We start from the raw sequence: 18,556 nt of genomic DNA, 5'->3' as shown, positions 1-18,556 counted from the left end.
AGCTGAAGGTGTTCGTTCCACCTTCTCACCTTATCATGCCAATTTTTTCCCAAATTATTAATAACCAGACGACCACCGGTCCGATCGGATTGAAACTTGCCAGGAATATTGCCGGGGACCCACGGATGTGCCTTTTCGAGGTTTGATATCGATCGGACGAGCGGTTCCCAAGTTACGGCCATGTATCTGTGAACCAATGACAGGACACGGTGCTATGACGTCACGAATGACGTCACAATTAATGTTTCTTTAATTAATTATTTTTTTTGAAGGATTGACGTCACAATTCTTCTTCTTCGTTTGGTATGACGTCACAATCGACACTGGGGACCTGGGTATGTGTCTTTCTCTGGGTATGTGCCATACCTGGGTATGTGCCAACTCCCAAGGTTTGATTATTATTCAGATTATTAATTAATCCCAAGGTTTGAATTTTCCTGAGGGAAACAGCTGTTTCCCAAGGGTTTGAAAGCTGTTTTTTCCCAAGGTTGGAATTAATCGTTGTGCTTGGTAGACATTTGTGAATACATTTACAGAGAGAGGGACGAGAGAGGAGGAGGGAAGAGGGGGGCAAGAGAGGGGAGGGAGAGAGGGGGCGAGAGAGGTGGGGCGAGAGAGGAGGGGGGAGAGAGGGGCGTCACAATTCTTCTTCTTCGTTTGATATGACGTCACAATTGATTCTGGGGACCTGATACTGCAGGCACGAAGCTGCACATACTGGCACGCACCTACGGGTTCGCCCCTACGGGCCCGCACTAGTAATAAGAATGCAGATTACTTAGTCACAAGGAACAATTGGCCATCCTTTTCTATATCCCGTTTATAGTTTTGTACTCTTGAACAGTTACCCAGAATTACTTGTCCTTCCCACCCGGAGTAACCATGATTGACACAGTTCAAATTCTGGGCCCTGGAATGATCAAACCAATTGTCAAATTGTGCTTTGTTGTGTACATTTTCCTTCACCAACACATCGTAGCATCGTAATTAGAATAAGCCGTGCTGTGAGGCTGATAATACTTCAGTTTCACTCCACTACCCAAAACACTAAAAGTTTTCACAAGATATTTTTGCATTGATGATGTAAAAACAACAACAGCTTGCTCCCAAACTTGGGTATCCTCAGAATGATTGGATTAAAGAATTGTTATTTCTTGTTGAAGATAAATTCAAGTTCGAGTCTTTGTCTTGTATATCACACTTATGTGACGTGGTAACATGTAACTGACATGATGATCCAGATTAAACATACCCAGAAAAAAAAGGGGAAATGCATCAAAATGGCAGTCATATTTGAATATGATAGCAGTGCACAGTTTTGGGACTTTCCGTTAAGTCTGTTTCATCCATTGAAACCATTAAGCTTTAGTTTAAAGCTAGTGTATGTCTGTGAAGCAATCTTTTAGTTATTAAATCTCGTGGGTTTGTTCATTGAGTGAAGTTCATAAATACCATCTAAGAGAATCAGCAAGTGAATGCATCTTTCACAAAGAGTAGATCAGTGTTCTGTTAATCTGACCATTTTCCTGGTGCGGTTCCGGACCTCATGCACTTGAGTTCGGACTGCCGGGGGGGTGATTATGGTGCAGACATAGTGGACGAAGTGACCCTTACGTGCCCCTTCCCTTCCTCGAACTTGGAAACATTTGTATTGACGTGCAAAAAAGATTGCACAAGCAAAAAGAAAGGAAGTGTTCCTCCGTTTTGTTTGGGTCAGCATGTTCGGATCAAATCACCTTCGGTGAAAAGGAACTGAAATCATTTTTTAAAGTCCAGTTATGGAGGGTGGGCGTTGCATCGCCACTTTCACAGCCGTTCCTTTAGTGCTCATTCAAACCTGCCTTGAGGGCATTCAATGTGATCTAAATTGTGTGGACCAGCATCACTATTATACCGGAGAGGAAATGGGAATTACTCCCTCGCAGATGGTCGATCGTTAGTGAGCCAACTGGGTTTTACTGGCAATCCAATGGTGACATGGTTCCACCACCATTCCTGCTTTTTTTTTTTTACTGATTTTATGTACATATTCAATATTCCAAAAATGGTTGGTTTATTTAAACTGTTTACACAATTTTGATACCGATGAAGATTGTTTAGTGACAGATTCACATGTTTGACAGTGAAAATTAATAAATTTTTTAATCTGTAGCAAAATGAACTCGTTTAAGAAGCAAAAGTATTTATGAGTGAGATTTTAATTTGCACCCCGTTCCTTCACATCTTTAATTGTATCTTAAACTCACACAACATATTGTTGCGGACCCGGAGTAGTGGGGGTACGAGGGTGGGGGTATCTCTGTTTCTCCCCGTACTCACCGGGAATCGAGGCCGTCACACACAAATAACTTCGTGTCACGGCAGGTCACTTATCGACCGCGAACGCCAATAACTTGACCATGTGACTCAGGGTCCTCCGTCTAACAACCGTTTACCGAAGAACACGTGATCTCCTTACTGGGGAATCGCACCCTCGGCAATGATGCTGTTGTTATCTTTATTGGATCTTGATTAATATGGCTGAGCTTTCTGCCAGCACAATGCCAGAATGATAAGAGAGCCAAGTTGGGGAATTATAACCTCCCGGCTAATCTACATACGGACATTGCTGGACTAATGGAAGAAAGGGCAACCACGGGCAGATTGGAAATATAACAAGAATAATTTATTTACAATGACGATGAGGGGTATGGGAAGGAAGGAAGGAAACTCAAGGGTTTTAATGGCGTCAAAGGGCAAACAGGGCAGGAAAAGGGGAAATGCAATGAAAAGAGAAAGCAAGATGTGTATTTACAAAAAAGAAAGAAAATGTACAAGTTGTAGACTTAGCCTAACCTATGCCTTACCTCCCGGATAACAAAACAGGGTACCCATCAGACCACACACACAGGGGGAGACAAATTGGGAAGGGTAGGGTGGCCTCAGCCTACTGGTATGTACGTCACCGTCACCCTCCCCAGCTTCGTACCACTCTCCAAAATGGCCCCGAAACTGCTCTCCACAACTGAGGGTCCATGAGCTCCATCACGAGCATGAACCAAAGCATCCAGGGCCAGGGAAGAAGTGAGGGTGATGTAGGGTGTCTGGGACCAGGGCAGAAACAAGTATAATTACCAGGGCAGAGACAGAGACAGAGAATGCGTGCAACAACCTGGACCAAGAAAGCTCGACGCAAGAGAGAATGCGTGCAACAACTAGGACCAAGAGAACTTGAGGCAAGAGAGAGTGAACCAGGCACCAAGCACAATCTTTATAACCCCTGGGGCAGGCGGGGCCAATGAGCCACACGTCAGATTTTCCGAGGCGGCCTGGGTCCAGCTATTGGGCTGGCCCCATGCCAGCCATTGGAGGGTTTCCCCACAGCCCTGCCCATTCTGCTGCCCAGCCAGATATTCACTCACTTGGTCCTTCTGGCTGTCATCATGAGCAGAGCTCCACACTTAACATGGGCAATCGTCCCATCTACCCCCATGCTACTGGAATGGACCCCAAACATCCAGCAATGTCCATGGCACAAAGCCAGGAAATGGGGCATTATTTTCAGGGAGGCTGGGTCATGTCTTGGTCTGTTTAACGGTCATTTTGTGTGGAGGGGAATGAAACACGGTACAAGGGTCAACTACAATAAATTATATTACAGGATAGATGTCCAGACAGATGAACAGACAAACATGGACTTTGTGGAGCTTTAAACAATAAATGGGAATTCGAGAATTTGGTGCATGTTCCAGAATGCTGGTGTTCGTCACACACGTTGAACGCCATGGCAATAAAACACACACACCCTCCGTGATGATGGCAGTCATGGTTCACGTCATCATGCCCTGACGTCTCTATTATCCCAACGGGTGAGAGGGGGCGCTAACTTCCCAACCCAATGCATTTAATCACATAATAACCCCGATAGGGAAGGAGCTATTCCTAACGTTCATTACGGAAATAACTATTCTAAAGTCCATGTGCTGTTTGTGTTTCAATCTCAGCATGCGGTTTATAAAGTGCTTAAGGTGAAGGAGGTTATGTTTTCACCCCTCTGTGTCGATTTGTTTGTTTGTTTGTCTGTTTGTTTGTCTGTTTGTTTGTGTGCAGGATATATCAAAAAGTTGTGGATTGATCTGGATGAAATTTTGTGGACAGGTTATCGCCATCTTCTTCGCGGGTTACAGGAGTGGGTGATAAATAATTATTTAATTTTTATCGTGATTCTTCACCATTGAGAGATAGGGCCAAAACGATATCGAGCATGATATTTCAATAATGTATTGGGCCTGATATGTTCTCGTGGACCAGGCGTTACAAGGCGGAGGTATGGACCATCTCGTGGACCAGGATCCGGATTCGGATCTTCACCACAATCAAATCAATTCGGCCTTGCCGCACACCCAACTTGTCCACCAAGTTTCAGAGCAGAAGGAAAGCAGAAGAGCAGAAGTTAGGAGAGTTGTTGGGAGAGCAGAAGCAACATATCCAGGGTAGAGTGACCTGGTCTGAATCTATATTGAAGATCGGAAATCAAGCCATTTGAGGAGAGGAAGGAATTAATGTCTGAAGTGATGATGGATTCCATAACCTTGCTGATGATTGGGAGAAGGCTGATTGGTCTGTAGTTGCAGGGATATGTTTTTGCCCCTTTTTTATTTCCGGTTCAGTAATGTTTTCAGATTTCCAAGCAGATGGCAGATGACCTTAAGCAAATAAGAGGGTGAATAGAACAGAGAGGGTGATAAAGAGCAGCAGAGCAGGTTTTTAGGGCATGTGGACTGATTCGGTCCAGACCAGTTGCAGAATCTGAGTCAAGGTTTGACACCAAGCTCTCCACCTTGTCAGGAGAAAAGGAGACAGAGTCCCTGAACAGTTGGGTGCGACTGGGTAAGGTGGGTACATTAAGCGATGGGTTTCGGACACAAGATTTAGAAGCCAACAAGGAGTTTAGGCATTCAGCCTTTTCACGTGCCATGTCAGCTGTGCGGCCATTTGAGGTAAGGGGGGGATGGCGGGGGAACATACACCAGAAGCAGACTTAAATAGACACAACCAGAATTTTGAGGAGGTAACAGGTTTGAGCGTTCAGACTTGAGATTACAAAGATGTTGTTTTCTGGCTCTCCTGAGGGTAGACACTCACTTGTTTGTGACAGTAATTGCACGATTTCCCATTTGCCAGGCAGTGGTCATCATTGTCCATATGACCGATGATTCCACGGCCATGGCAGCATTTAGATGCACTGAAATTTGTCATGATGTCATCAGATTTTTATGACGTTCTTTCCACACAGGCGGCTCATTTTCAGTTTGCCGAGGTTGAGTTTAGTTAACCACGTTAACAGCTTCTGTGTTGGGGTTATTCACAGTCCTTTCTTCCACTTGTGTGGCTTGAGTCTCAGACACTTCCATCGTCCGAACTGATCATATCAGTGTCAATGTTCGAATGAGGTTCACGAAGGACATTTCTGCGCAGGTACGGCGATGCACACTTCTCTATTATTAGATCTTTTCATTGCCTCATCGGCGTCATAATGTTCAAAATCACACCTCGCTAACTACCGAATCTGGGTAACTTAATTAGAAATCGACTCGGACGGTGCCTGGCCTGCGTGGCGAAACATATCCTTCAAATGAAGCATGTTTGCCAGCCATGTGCAGCAGGACAGCATGCTTTTCTTCCTTCTCGGTAATGTTCGCAGCGGCCATGATGTAGTACTCCAAGCTCTGTCGCCATTTTCTCCATCACTGTGCGTCACTCCAGTATTTGGAACCAATGTCCAATCGTCATGCAGCCGGTAAGTCCAACTTGTGTGCCATTATTCTCCTCGTCACTAATATCATGTTCTTCCACAACGGAAAACGTTATTTCACACCAGAAAACGGTTGTTTGTTTCAGACAGACTTTAATGAAACTCCGCACCACCACAGCACATAAACCGCCATTTGCCTTCCTCATTCCTTCTCCCTACATCAATCCTTCATTCCTTCATGTACAATCTCCCTTACACCTGAACCTCTTCCTTGAGCTTGACAATGAGAGCCTCCAACCATTGCAGATAGAGGAGCAGAAGCATGTCTACAGTTGAGTGACTGGGATTGAATAAAAAATGATTATCTAAAACCAGGATTTTTTTTAAAAAACGGGAAACACGACATCTGAAACAATGAGGGGTTCCATGACGTTGCTTGTGCAATAAATTGGAAGAAAGCTCATTGGCCTATGATTGGTGGGGACTGTTCTTGCACCATCATTGTGGTTGGGAAGTGGTTTGCTGACTTCTGTGCAGAGGGGAGGCGGTCAAAAGAGGGCAGATTGAATATGTTAGACAGATGAGATGTAAGCACAGCAGGGCAGGATTTGAGAACATGGGCACTGATGCCATCTGGACCAGTCCTTCTGGTCCACTGATGCCATCCACTGATGTCCACTGATGACCAGTCCACTGATGCCATCTGCACAAGGTGCAGGGTCAAGGCCAGATACAATTTTTGATCTTCTCAGGTGAGGAGTGCAAATGTAAGGTGGCAACAGGATGGGATGGGGTTTGTTACACGAGATTTGGAAGTAAAAGTAGAGTTTAGACGTTCTACCTGACCTTAGACAAAGTCTGCAGTAATGTCATTTGAGGTGAGGGATGGGATCAAGGGGAGCATACACCGGACACAGACTTGACAAGGTGCCACTATCACTTGAAGGAGACTGATTGGAGAGTTCAGCCTTGAGATTTGTAAGATTGTATTTTCCGGTTCACCGTAGAATGGACACACTTCTCTTTTTTTTTTTTGTATACATAGTCAAGGTTTGTGAAAGAGCGAGTATGAGTACACTGAACGGATCAGGACACAACAGGACAAAAGGAACAGCAGAGCTGAAGGTGAAGACAGAGGAAGGTGGACAAACAATGGGTATGGGGGGGGGGCAGGAGAGAATGCATGGGAAACTTTGGAAAGAGGTGACCTTTGGGGATGGATTAATGAGGGTCGAAAAAATCATGGTTTTGGATGGGGAATGATCTGAGATGGTGGTGAACAGCTGTCTTGAAGATCTGGAGGGAAGAATGAGATTGAAGAAGATGTGGTGGAAGCAGACTACTTGACTGCAACTGCTTCCCCACAGGGTTCAGTGTACCAGGGTCAAGAAGGTGGATAGGAAAGTCACAGAGAGGATGGGATAAACCGGTGTACAAGAGAAAGTAGACTTTTGTGAAAGTATTCCCAGGCAGAATAAATATCAGTTGCTGTGCACCATGGTGGCCCAATCTTTTTGGGAGAGGGCAGATTTATGTCCTTGTCAATTAACCTGTGTGAATAGCCATGTTATGCATCATTGAGGTTGCTCCATTACAATAACCAGAGAGATATGGGCCTTGACAAGAAAGTGGCTAGAAGAGCCAATAAGGGCAGAAGAGAAACAAGAGATTGTATGGAAAGTTCGTCATTACTTGGTCAAAGAGAGAGGATGTACCAGTCGTCTAAGTTGATCAATATGAAAGGAAAGAGGTATGTGGCGAGTCATCATCCTTGGGTAGGATATACCATACAGACAAACATTCGGTGGGTGATTCCAGAGAGGAAAATACAGCTGTAGGTATTCCAGAGGGCTTGGAGGCTTCATCGAGGATAATGGACAATGCGAAATGGAGTTTGTGACGTACACAGTAACTCTGCCTCAAGGGTGGGGGAAGGGCCTGTCAAAATAGAGAAGAAAGTCGCCAGGGAAAAACAAAGGACTTGGAAAAAAATCCCATGATAGAAATGTTTATGTTAAACATACATTTTCCAGCGCAGCAGCAGCAACAACCTGAATGGAGAAATTGGATATGATGGAGAACGGATGCATTAAATATTGTTGGACCACACTATGAGGGGGGAGGGGAGGAGATGAGAAGAGGGTGGATTGTGGGGGTTGGGCATGTGGCGGGGGAAAAGGGAGTGGGGCGCATGGTGTGGGGAGTGTGGGAAGGAAGTGTGGCTGGGGGGGGGAGAGAGATTTGTGACGGGGGAGGGGAGTGGTGGGGGGAGAGTGGGACATGTGACAGGGGACCGGGATGTGTGTCAAGGGAGAGGTATCAGAACAGCAGAGATGAATGCACAGCGAGAGTTGTGGGACGTGTAATATTCAATATTCTAGCTCTCTCAACACAGCAGACACTTCAACACTTTGGGTTCAATCACATGGAGCAATCTTTATTTCAGGGATTTGACTGCATGACAAGATAGCACCTGTCTCACAATCAAGCCACCTCACCCACACTTGTCTCCCAAGAGGTGGTGTGATATCTCTTACACGACATGCATCATCGGGTGTGCCTGGCAAGTGCAGTACAGACTGGGAACAATTAATGGTCGTGTGCTGGCATTCTCCACGGACTGGACTTCTCATGATCCCGAATTCTGAAAAAGACAGACGTTGCGATGAGGATGAAATTAAGGGTTATTGAAAGCACGGAGGAAAGCCATGCGGTAATTTCTGAGGGATGGTCCACGGACTGGTAGTTTTTGTGATTGACTGGTTTTGAAAATAAATTTGGTGAAGAAGAAGAGGAAGAAATTGAGATGAAGAAGAAGAAGCGTATGTGGGATGTTCCTGTCGGAGATATATGGAAAGTCCCCCTCCATCGAGTGCAGCCTGTGGCTGCTGGTTGCATCATTGGTTGGGACGCAGCTATGCTGCTGATGCAGTGTCAGGCTCATCAGTGTCAGGCTGATGCTGGATGACAGGCTGAGTCAACCTCCAGGTGTATATTAATTCAGCAGCCAACGGGGCTTGAATTCAGGACCCAAGGATCCCAAGCCACCACCCTCACCATTACTCAGGACCCTAGGATCCCAAGCCACCACCCTCACCAGTACTCAGGACCCTCGGATCCCAAGCCACCACCCGAACCACTACTCAGGACCCTAGGATCCCAAGCCACCACCCTCACCAGTACTCAGGACCCTCGGATCCCAAGCCACCCTAACCACTAAGCCAACACCAGGCTATATGGAAAGTGAAAGATTTTAAGATGGTTTTTAAAGCTTTTTAAAGAAGCAAATTTGTTTTATTAGGAGGTATTCTAGTTCTTCTTTGAACCACAATCATGTCTTCAATGTTTTGTTTTGTTTTTAAAATAGGGATAAAGAATGAGTGAAGGAAGGTTAAGATAACAGGCCGAATGGTTTGTGATTTTTTTTTTTGTATGTGAAACAAAGTGAATTTTTTTTTTTTTTGGAAAATAAGAGGAGCGGGGAATAAAAGAGAAAGTCGAGAAGCGTAAAACGTACACCCAGGATAAAACAAACCCCATGAGGCACGTGTGAGACCTAATTCAATGAGTCACGCTTTCCAGCTGAGGGATGTGGAGTTAGGCCAGATAGATAAACTCGAAATCGACAATATACACTGATTAGGTACGGATAAGACGCAGGAATGGGTTAAAAACACACACACAATTATCAACTCAGGGATGAAACTATAACAGAAAGACAAGACAGATCCAGTGTGAAAGTCTGAGCTTTGATGAGCTTCAACGAAGGAGATAAAGACCAATGTTTAGCCTGGGTTTGAACCCCGACCCAGCTACAAATTATCATCTCGGTGTTTCCCAGGAAATGTGTGTGCCATTCCTCGGATGGACGTTAACCGGGCGCCCCGTCTGTCGGCATTAGTCGGTGGATGTTAAAGAGCCCACGGTGTCCTTCACGAAGAGTTTGTGGCCTATCTCCGTCACCCTGAACAAATTACAAATTCCTGCCGTCACTGCTGCTGCGAAGGCAATAGTGGGACAACTTAGCTAAATATAGCATAACAATTGTGCATTTTGTGAGGAAAGCACCAAATTTGGCACACTAGTAGACACTATCATATTATGAACAGATTTGGATATTGGGCCATCTCAAAATTTTGATGACAGTGGAAAATGGCTGCCACAGCCATCAGCGGCTGAATTTGAGATGGCCCAATATCCAAATGTGTTCATAATATGATAGGCTACTAGTGTGCCAAATTTGGTGCTTTCCTCACAAAATGCACAATTGTTATGCTAAGTTTCCCCACTACAATGGCAAACCAAGCGCTGTAGCCCTTTCCAAGAAACTGCTTCAGCAGCACCGACTCTCCATAACAAAGTATGCCGCATCAGAAGACCATCGTTTTTTTACGACAGAGAATACCTTTGTAACATTTAATGTCTTTTACACCCTTGTTTGAGATTGAAAATGCTTATATAACATTAAATAGTGAATTTTGTTCAATACGCTGATGAAACTAAACTTTATTTTGAAATACTTCCTCAGATACCTTCCTCACAACAACATTGAGACATGCAACTGCTACCGGCAGGATTAATTAGGTTTGTTGCTGTTTAAGATTGAATCGAACAAAGACGGAGTTGCAAAAGCCATTTCTCCAAGGCCATCGGTCCACAAAGATCAAATCGGACCACGTGACTTGGCAACTTATGACATCGCCAAGACCTCTGTTCCAATGGACTATGTCTTGCGAATGAAAATTTGGTGATTGAACTGGTCTGGTGCATGCATTGCTGTGAAGTCCTTGGTTTGTTGAAGTCACGTGACAAAATATACATCAGAGGGTGAAAGTTAACCTCCTGACATTGAACGAAAGACCAACCAGACGTACAACACACGCACAAATGATATTGTCGAGGGGGGTAGAGATCGTCGTCACGTGTTGAGAGCGACATAACGGCAAGCCACCATCTTGAAGGACTGTAAAGAAGATAATTAAATGGACATAGATATTTCCATGCGTGGGAAGGCTGGTGAACAAGACAAAACGTTTTGACTTTGGAAGTTGATGAAGAGTGGCGTAATGATTGAATGAGCATGACCTATCGAATATGGTAAGTGGTGCGAAGCTGAGAGAGAGAGAGAGAGAGAGAGAGAGAGAGAGAGAGAGAGAGAGAGAGAGAGAGAGAGAGAGAGAGAGAGAGAGAGAGAGAGAGAGAGAGAGAGAGAGAGAGAGAGACAGAGAGAGAGAGAGAGAGAGAGAGAGAGAGAGAGAGAGAGAGAGAGAGAGAGAGAGAGAGAGAGAGAGAAAAAAGAAGTACAGCAATGGTCAGGTGACGGAGAATGGAACACTGAGAAGGCAAAGGGTCAAATACTTAGAAACATACTGATGAAAGTACTGGCCAGAAGAGATGATATGCTTGGAGTGCTTTGGCTTCCACATGACAGAAATCCCCAAGGAAACGGCTCTCAATCCCAACTTAGCCACGGAACAACTATGGGAATGAACGTGTAGTTTGAAGATCTTTCATCTTCCACGGTTCATACCCCCACAGAAGTACAGTCAGGTCTACAGATCGTTTGTTTATGAACTCAATCTGAATTCCCAATGTAATTCCCAATATGCTGGAGCATGTACGAGTACATTCGGCTATTGCATTACGTGTTGACTTTTAAAAACAGCAAGTTACAGAAGCACTTTGTCCACATTATTGTCCTCCAGAAGGCAATCTAGCTACTTGATCAAAATAACAAAGTAATGCTAGTGGCTGTAATTAGAACATCAAGGTTTTGACATCAACTTGAAGCTTTTAAATAACAGAATAAAACGGTATTATAAACAATATAGAGAGAATGCCACTTCTGCAGTACATCACAATCTTTGCTTTTGACACAAAATTTAAAGTAAATAATTTTCACTTTATTTTTTGTTTTTCACACTTTGATCTGCTCCACATATTGCACTCATTACCTTTGCCACCGAAGGTAGATGGAGGTTATGTTTTCACCCCTGTTTGTTTGTGAACAAAATATCTCAAAACGTTGTGGACGAATTAGGACGAAATTTGGTGGACAGGTTGGGTGTGTGACAAGCAAGAATTGATTCGATTTTGTTGAAGATCCGAATCCGGATCGGAGAATTTTTTAAGTGATTCTTCACCATTGAGTAATGGGGCTAAAACAAAATATAGCACGACATCTCAAAAGGTTGTGGACGGATTCAGACGAAACTTGGTGAAAGAGTTGGTTACAACAAGAGGTGACAAGGACAAGCCGATTAGATTTTAGTTCAGGTCCGAATCCAGATCCAGCCTCTCAGTGGGATATAAAACGTCAACTAATCAGCCTTGCGGAGGTATGAGCGTGACCGAGTGGTCATTCTAGTTCAACATGGATATCTCAGTTTGGTGGATTGATGTTGCTGGGTGTGACACTTGTCTTCTTCTTGTAATACCAGCAGCGAGATTTTGAGGGCAATTTCACCGGTAGCGAAGATACCCACATCAGCAGCATAATCCAAGTCAATAAGCTGATATTGGCCAAGCATTATTCCCCAGTGAGAAGCAGGAGTCGATGCAAAAGATGGTCGATAATAGTGTTAAACAGCTCTGGGGCAAGTATGCAACCCTGCCATACAACTACCTGACTGTGAAATTCCTCAAAAAGTTGATTTCCATTCCAAACAGTGCTACAAGTATCAGTATAGAGAGACTTTATGAGTTGTAGAGGGGCCAGAGGAATACCATAGACCTGGAGGAATGCCACAGACCCTAAGTACTTTCCAAAGTGATTCATGGCATGCCGAGTCAAAATTACTACCTTGAAGTCAGTTAGGGCAATGGAGGCACATCCGTTGGAACTCCTTGGATTTTTCAATCAAATGATGGATGGCAAAGATCTGTTCCTGTGGTACCCCTTCCAGGAGAAAACCCTGCCTGTTTTGGGCAGTGTTTGCTTCGAAGCACTGACCTCACCGAGCAAGGAGAACTAGGGCAAACAGCTTAATATCAGGTATGGAGAGTACACAGATGCCATGATGGTTGTTGCACATATGCTTATCACCTTTTCCATTCCAAAACGGGAGGATAATTCCACGTCTCCAATCATTTGGGATAAGTTTGGTGATCCATACAGCCAGTATTAATAATAATGAAGGCAATGATCCAGTCGATCATTGTATCTCCTCCGCTCTTGATGAGCTTGACTGCACAGAAGGTGAAACCTGCATCAAATAAGAGACTTTTAAAACTTTTCCAAGACACGTCTCAAAAAGTAGAGGCAGGTGGCAAGGTTTGTATTAATTTATAACTTTGTGGTCGAGTGAATAAATATTTCAGAACCTTCAGACGAGCGAGGAAGTAGTAGTAAGTTTGGAGCTTGGTACACGAAGCATTGGGATTTGAGGCGTGTTTGTGACAGCCAGGGTTAGAAGCTTCATGTTTTTGTATTCTGCATTCAGCCGTTACTGCACTTAATCAAGATCTCCTCGAGATGTCAGAATCGACAGCAGGACCACAGTACCTGATCCGTAATCATTCGCCTTTCAGTTTTGAGTTCGACCCTCAACCAACAATGCAAATCCCTTTCAAACATCATTTCCTCGATATGAATCATGCGCTTTATGCCAAATTCATAAAGCCTGAAGCCGAACTGGATGCTTAAAATATCACAATAAATGTACAACATTCCACAAGGGCAGGTTTTTGTTATTTATTTATTTATGTGCAGCCTCTGACTGCTTGACTGCATCGTAGCCTCGGGATGCAGCTGTGCCACTGATGCAGTTCCCCCTGTTACCAGTAACCTGGGATTCATTTTACCAACCTTGGAAGGATGGCAGGATGTCATCCCACCTGGTGTTGATTTAATGGTTAAAAAAACAGGGGCTTGACACTCAAGACCCTAATATCAGAAGCCAGCCACCTTAACCATTAAGCCAACACCAGGCTTTGCAAGGGCAGGTGAATCATATACAGGATATTAAATAGGTCACAACTAAGCATGAGAAACGCCATCTCGTCTCTCCCAGAGCGACACTTGGAAACTATTCCTCAAAAGTTAAAATTTGGAGAAAAATTTTACCCATGAGCTTTTACAAAAATGCTTTCGTGTCAGCAAGAAGGACGATATTACACGAACAATGTGTTTCATCTTATATCGTAATTCTTGGTGACAGTAAAAGTGTAATGTCACCGTGCCATCGGGTGCACTGCTTAAAATGGAAAGAATGGCCTTTTGGCATGAGGATTAAAGAGTCAGAGTTAAAATTGCATTTACTTTTTAACTCACGTGGCCTCTCCTGGGTCGTGACTTCGCATCCGGCCAAGTTGGCTGCTGGCTTGAGCCTAATCAGACAACCAACAGTAAGTGGTTGGTTCGCCCTGTCAAACCGAGCCTTTTCTCTCCCCTGTGCCTGATACTGGTGTGTGTGTGTGTATCTTTCTTTGCTTGTGCATGTTTGCATGTGTACATGATGGCATCACATTTTAAACATGACCCAAGACAATTCCAACACCAGAGTGGATAATTTTTGTACTTTAGATTTTTTTTGTACTTTAGTACTTCGAACCAACTGTCACAGCATCCATGATTCGAGGTTGTAATTTCAGTTCAGAAGCGTTTCCTTTGATTCGTGTTCTCATCATGTGGTCTTTCACCAAAACCTCATCATATGCTCCGTACTTCTCGAAGTACTTCTCGAAATCGTCCTTATCGAAGAAGCTCTACACGTTTTTGAATGAGCGAGTTCGATGGGAGATTTATTATTCTGATTTTTAATCTTGGATGTAGTGGATTTTTAATGATATAATTGCTCATCTCATTTAAGTTTATGCTTCTTGGGCAATCATAAATATGCAAGATAACTGAAACTGTTCATCTTCAATGAATCTTTCGCGATTTAGGAAAGCATGAAAGTCTTTTTCATTCATTCTGCTCTTGTGAAGATGTCGCGCACACTTGTACGTGGATATACCCGCTTTGCGCATGGACCGGCTCTCGACCTGCACCGCAAAAGCATGACCTCAGGACCCCAACACCATAAGAAGCTCAAAATGGCTGACTGCACCTTGCAATTCGTCGTCGTTCATTTGGAGATTCTTCTGAAAGCCGAGATTTCTACACAGAAGTCTACTGTATCGGATTTATGCTTCAGCGAGGGAGTGTGCACCTTCACACGCGGGCACGTCTTGCACTGAAACACTCACAGCCAGCATTCTTCGATACTTGTCATAACATCGGTGGGAAAAAAAAAACATATCGATCTTAGAAAGCAACATGTATTGCATAGATCAGGCCTTGTTGGCCACATGAAAGCCTTCCTATCAAAGCGAGGTGAAGCCATCTGTTTCGTCGGCTGATATATTTACTGAAGAGGCTCTTATGCCAAAACATGCTGAGATTGCAGTTCTGTGGTTGGATTTGCTGGAGTTACTAAGATGTGTTCACATCCAGTATTTATAACCTTTCTTGGGGAGAGGTGTGCAGCCATTTCCAATTCACCAGGCGGACATAACATTAGTTGACACCATCTTTACAAGAGGGCTTTTAAAATGAAATTGTTTGTTCCAGTGAGTCTACTTAACACAACATTTTGTAGGTGTGCCAGGTAGCTTTTCACTTTTAGACCAGCAAGCAATTTCACTCCAGCTTTCACAATACATTCATATATGCTGCGTTTACCATTTCATTACAACTCACTTGTATATATTAGTGCCATCATCATCGTCATCATCATCCACCCTGCTCCAGACGGTGTCCATTCTACCAAAGCAGCTTCTTGGCTCAGATTACAATCCTGGACTGGTTGCCTCTCTGACACAGGATACAAGACTGTGCACAGGAATTTGGAATTTGGCCAAAGTGCTGCCATGAACCCGCCTACTCTTCATGAAGGACACAGTGAGATTGTTAACGTTTTAACATCCACTAACTAATGCTGGCATGTGGTATGCCAGTTCACATCCATCCAAAGGATGGCACACATATTGATGTCTTTCTTGCCTTGCCTGCGAAACACTGAGATGACAATCTGTTCGGGATTTGAACCCAGGCGAGACAGATCAGAGGCAAGTGTGTGTACTCCTTGGTTATCCTTCCTGCCACTATAATGCCATCCCAGAAAAAAAAACTAACCCCAATGATTGCAAAGAAACTTTATTTTAATAATCTGTGATACGAAACACAATCGATTGGACAATAAATTGTTACAGCCACGGGTTTCGGGATTTAGTACGAGGAGTGCCTCGGTTCCTCCGGGCTTCCAGACCCGAGGCGAACGAGCACAGATAACTCTGTGCTCCGGTGAGCCGGGAACACCAATTAGTTGACCACATGGCCCAGTGTCCCCCCTCTAATTACTGTTTACCCGGGGGTCACGTGATTTTCCAGCCGGGGAAAGTGCCCTCAATTATGCACTGATCTTATCTTATCTTCCGATCTTAATGGGATGCAGCTGAGCGAAACTGCCAGTGCACACCGGACATAGACTGGGGCCAATTAGTTGGGGAATTAAAATCTCCCAGGCTAACATGAGGTCCTGATAGTGCGAGGCCAATGAAGGAAAAGACACATCAAGCAGATCGGAAAGCATAATTCAACAAGCGGTGGATTTATTTACAAGAGAGGGCTGTGAGGAACATACGGTGAGTTTCAAAGGAATCAAAAATGGACAAGGGATTTTGATAAATCACAGGGGCAGAAAGCAGAACTATCCCAATATATATATATATATATATATATATATATATATATATATATATATATATATATATATATATATATATATAATATATATATATATATAACATATATACATATATCTTAATATCTTAAACATGTTACTCATCCAAACACATTACAATTACAAGGGTGCCCATCTGAATCATCTGCGGAAGCGTAGATAAAGCAAGAGGGATAGAGCAGTGCTCGGTTGGTGCGGCCTCTTTAGCTCACTGAGCAGGGCTGATGTGAGCCTGCACTGCCCATTCACTGAGGGAGGTGGTGAAAAGGAGGAATACTGGTTGGTGTCTAAGGTGCATATTGAAGAGGTGCGAGGAGGAAAATGGAAAGGGTTGTGTATCAATGAGGTCGCTCTGAAAAGAATGGTTTGTGGCCGTACCTTTGTTTAGCTCCTAGTGCTTCCAAAGCAGACGATTAGAAGAGAGAAAGAATGTGTGAGGTGTTAACTGGCCTGGCCTTAATGAATACGCCATGCACAGTGCCTGAATCGCTCGCTCGCCCAGCGCTCCGTCCCGCAAAGTCCGTTCCACAGCTCCAGCTCCATTCCAACAGCTCCGACCCTCCTTTCACAGTGTACTACCGAACAGGCCAAAGAGCATCCTCTCCAGGTCTGGAATACACTGCTTAAAGAGCTGCTTGGTGGGGTGAGGCTTTAGTGCGGATCAAGAGTCACTAGGCATGGTTACCATGATTTGCAGAGCACCCATTGGTGCACACCCAATCTCTCCAGTGCTGGCGCCGCCCACGCGAGCTCAGTCATGAAAATGCCGTCATTACCTCCTGGGCAGCCCACGCAGCGGAGCTCTGCACTGAACATGGAGCTGCTCTTTCTGAGCGTGAATGTGCACTGGAAGCCTAATTGGCATGACAAGCAAGCGGAGCATCAGGGCTATTCCCAAGGTGCTAAATGGGCGATGAATACACATTTGTGCTTCGTGCTATCGATTTCATTGAATTAGCGCATGATACGCTCCAGGGCATAGTGAGGACAAAGCATCGGATCAGAGATCTGTATTAGTGGCCGGGAATAGACGCGCACGTCGAGTCCGCAGTCAAGGCTTGCATTACATGCCAGCAGCGCGACAAGACAGCTGTGCCACATGCATCACCACTACAACCGGTTCCTTATCCCAATGCCGATTGGGAGAAATTGGCAATCGACATAGTGAGGCCCTTCGAGTCTGTGCCACTGGGTGGTCGTTTCGCTATCACTCTCAATGATCACTTTAGCAAATGGCCAGAAATTGCCTTCACCTCCCAGGTCACTTCCGCTACAGTGATCAAGTTCCTGTCAACAGTCTTTAGCACAGAAGGTAACCCAAAAGAGTTTATATCTGACAATGGTTCACTATTCACATCTCAGGAATTTGAAACCTTTCTGAAAGACAGAGACATTACCTACAGGAAGTCAGCAGTGTCCCATCCGCAAGTGAATGGGGAAATTGAGCGATTCAATAGAAGCTTAAAGGAAAGCTTGCTCATTGTTAACAGAGGGGAAAGACTTGAAAACATTTACAATAGACTTTCTTCAAACATACCGGGCAATTCGACATACCACAACACAGCGATCACCTGCTGAACAGCTTCATGGGAGAGAGATGCACACCACAAGCAACATGTATCTGGTTTGCAGATTCCAAAGCCTAACACACCGTCACACAAAGGCACGGCAATCAGAGTACAAGAGAAGCAGAACAAGCAAAAGGTGTACACCGACAAACGCCATGGAGCAAAGGATGTAAACTTTGAATGTGGTTCCTCCGTCCGAGTGAGGGAACCTGGCATCCTCCGAAAAGGACAATCCAAATTTTCAGCGCCTCTCCAAGTTATGGATCAAAGAGGATCTCACACAAACAGTCCGATGGATGGATCTGGAATACATTTCATTTAGCATCTGCCTGTCAAAGGAATGCAAGAGATGATGCGGAGCTACCACTCCTTCCTGACGTCACCGCACCACCAGTGTAAGACACATCAGAATCTGTTCCGGTTGGCCGGGATGCAAATGCGATCGTTTCCTCCGTTTTGTCAGCATTAATTTGCTTCAGGACCGCTCCAAGGTAATAATCGGTGACGTCAGTTGTCACAATGGTGTATAG

General features: G+C 44.4%; 1 protein-coding gene across 2 annotated transcripts in view; it reads right to left on the bottom strand.

Annotated features, from left to right (window-relative positions):
- The window catches only part of LOC147014562 (uncharacterized), a 151,488-nt gene extending 135,985 nt beyond the window's left edge, over positions 1 to 15,503 (bottom strand). For both annotated transcript variants that reach the window (XM_085850722.1, XM_085850721.1), the window contains exons 1-2: positions 15,417 to 15,503; positions 14,007 to 14,062 (exon numbers count right to left, since the gene is read on the bottom strand). In XM_085850722.1, the coding sequence (XP_085706848.1) occupies positions 14,007 to 14,062; positions 15,417 to 15,478 (118 nt within the window). In that variant the 5' untranslated portion in view covers positions 15,479 to 15,503. The remainder of the gene's footprint in view (positions 1 to 14,006; positions 14,063 to 15,416) is intronic.
- Positions 15,504 to 18,556: the final 3,053 nt, after the last annotated feature.

Source organism: Eptatretus burgeri, chromosome 13 (assembly GCF_056783735.1).
Source record: "Eptatretus burgeri isolate ZD-2024b chromosome 13, Ebu_testis_v1, whole genome shotgun sequence".
In the NCBI taxonomy this organism is placed as follows: domain Eukaryota; kingdom Metazoa; phylum Chordata; class Myxini; order Myxiniformes; family Myxinidae; genus Eptatretus; species Eptatretus burgeri.
This window is presented reverse-complemented; position numbering and strand designations above follow the sequence as displayed.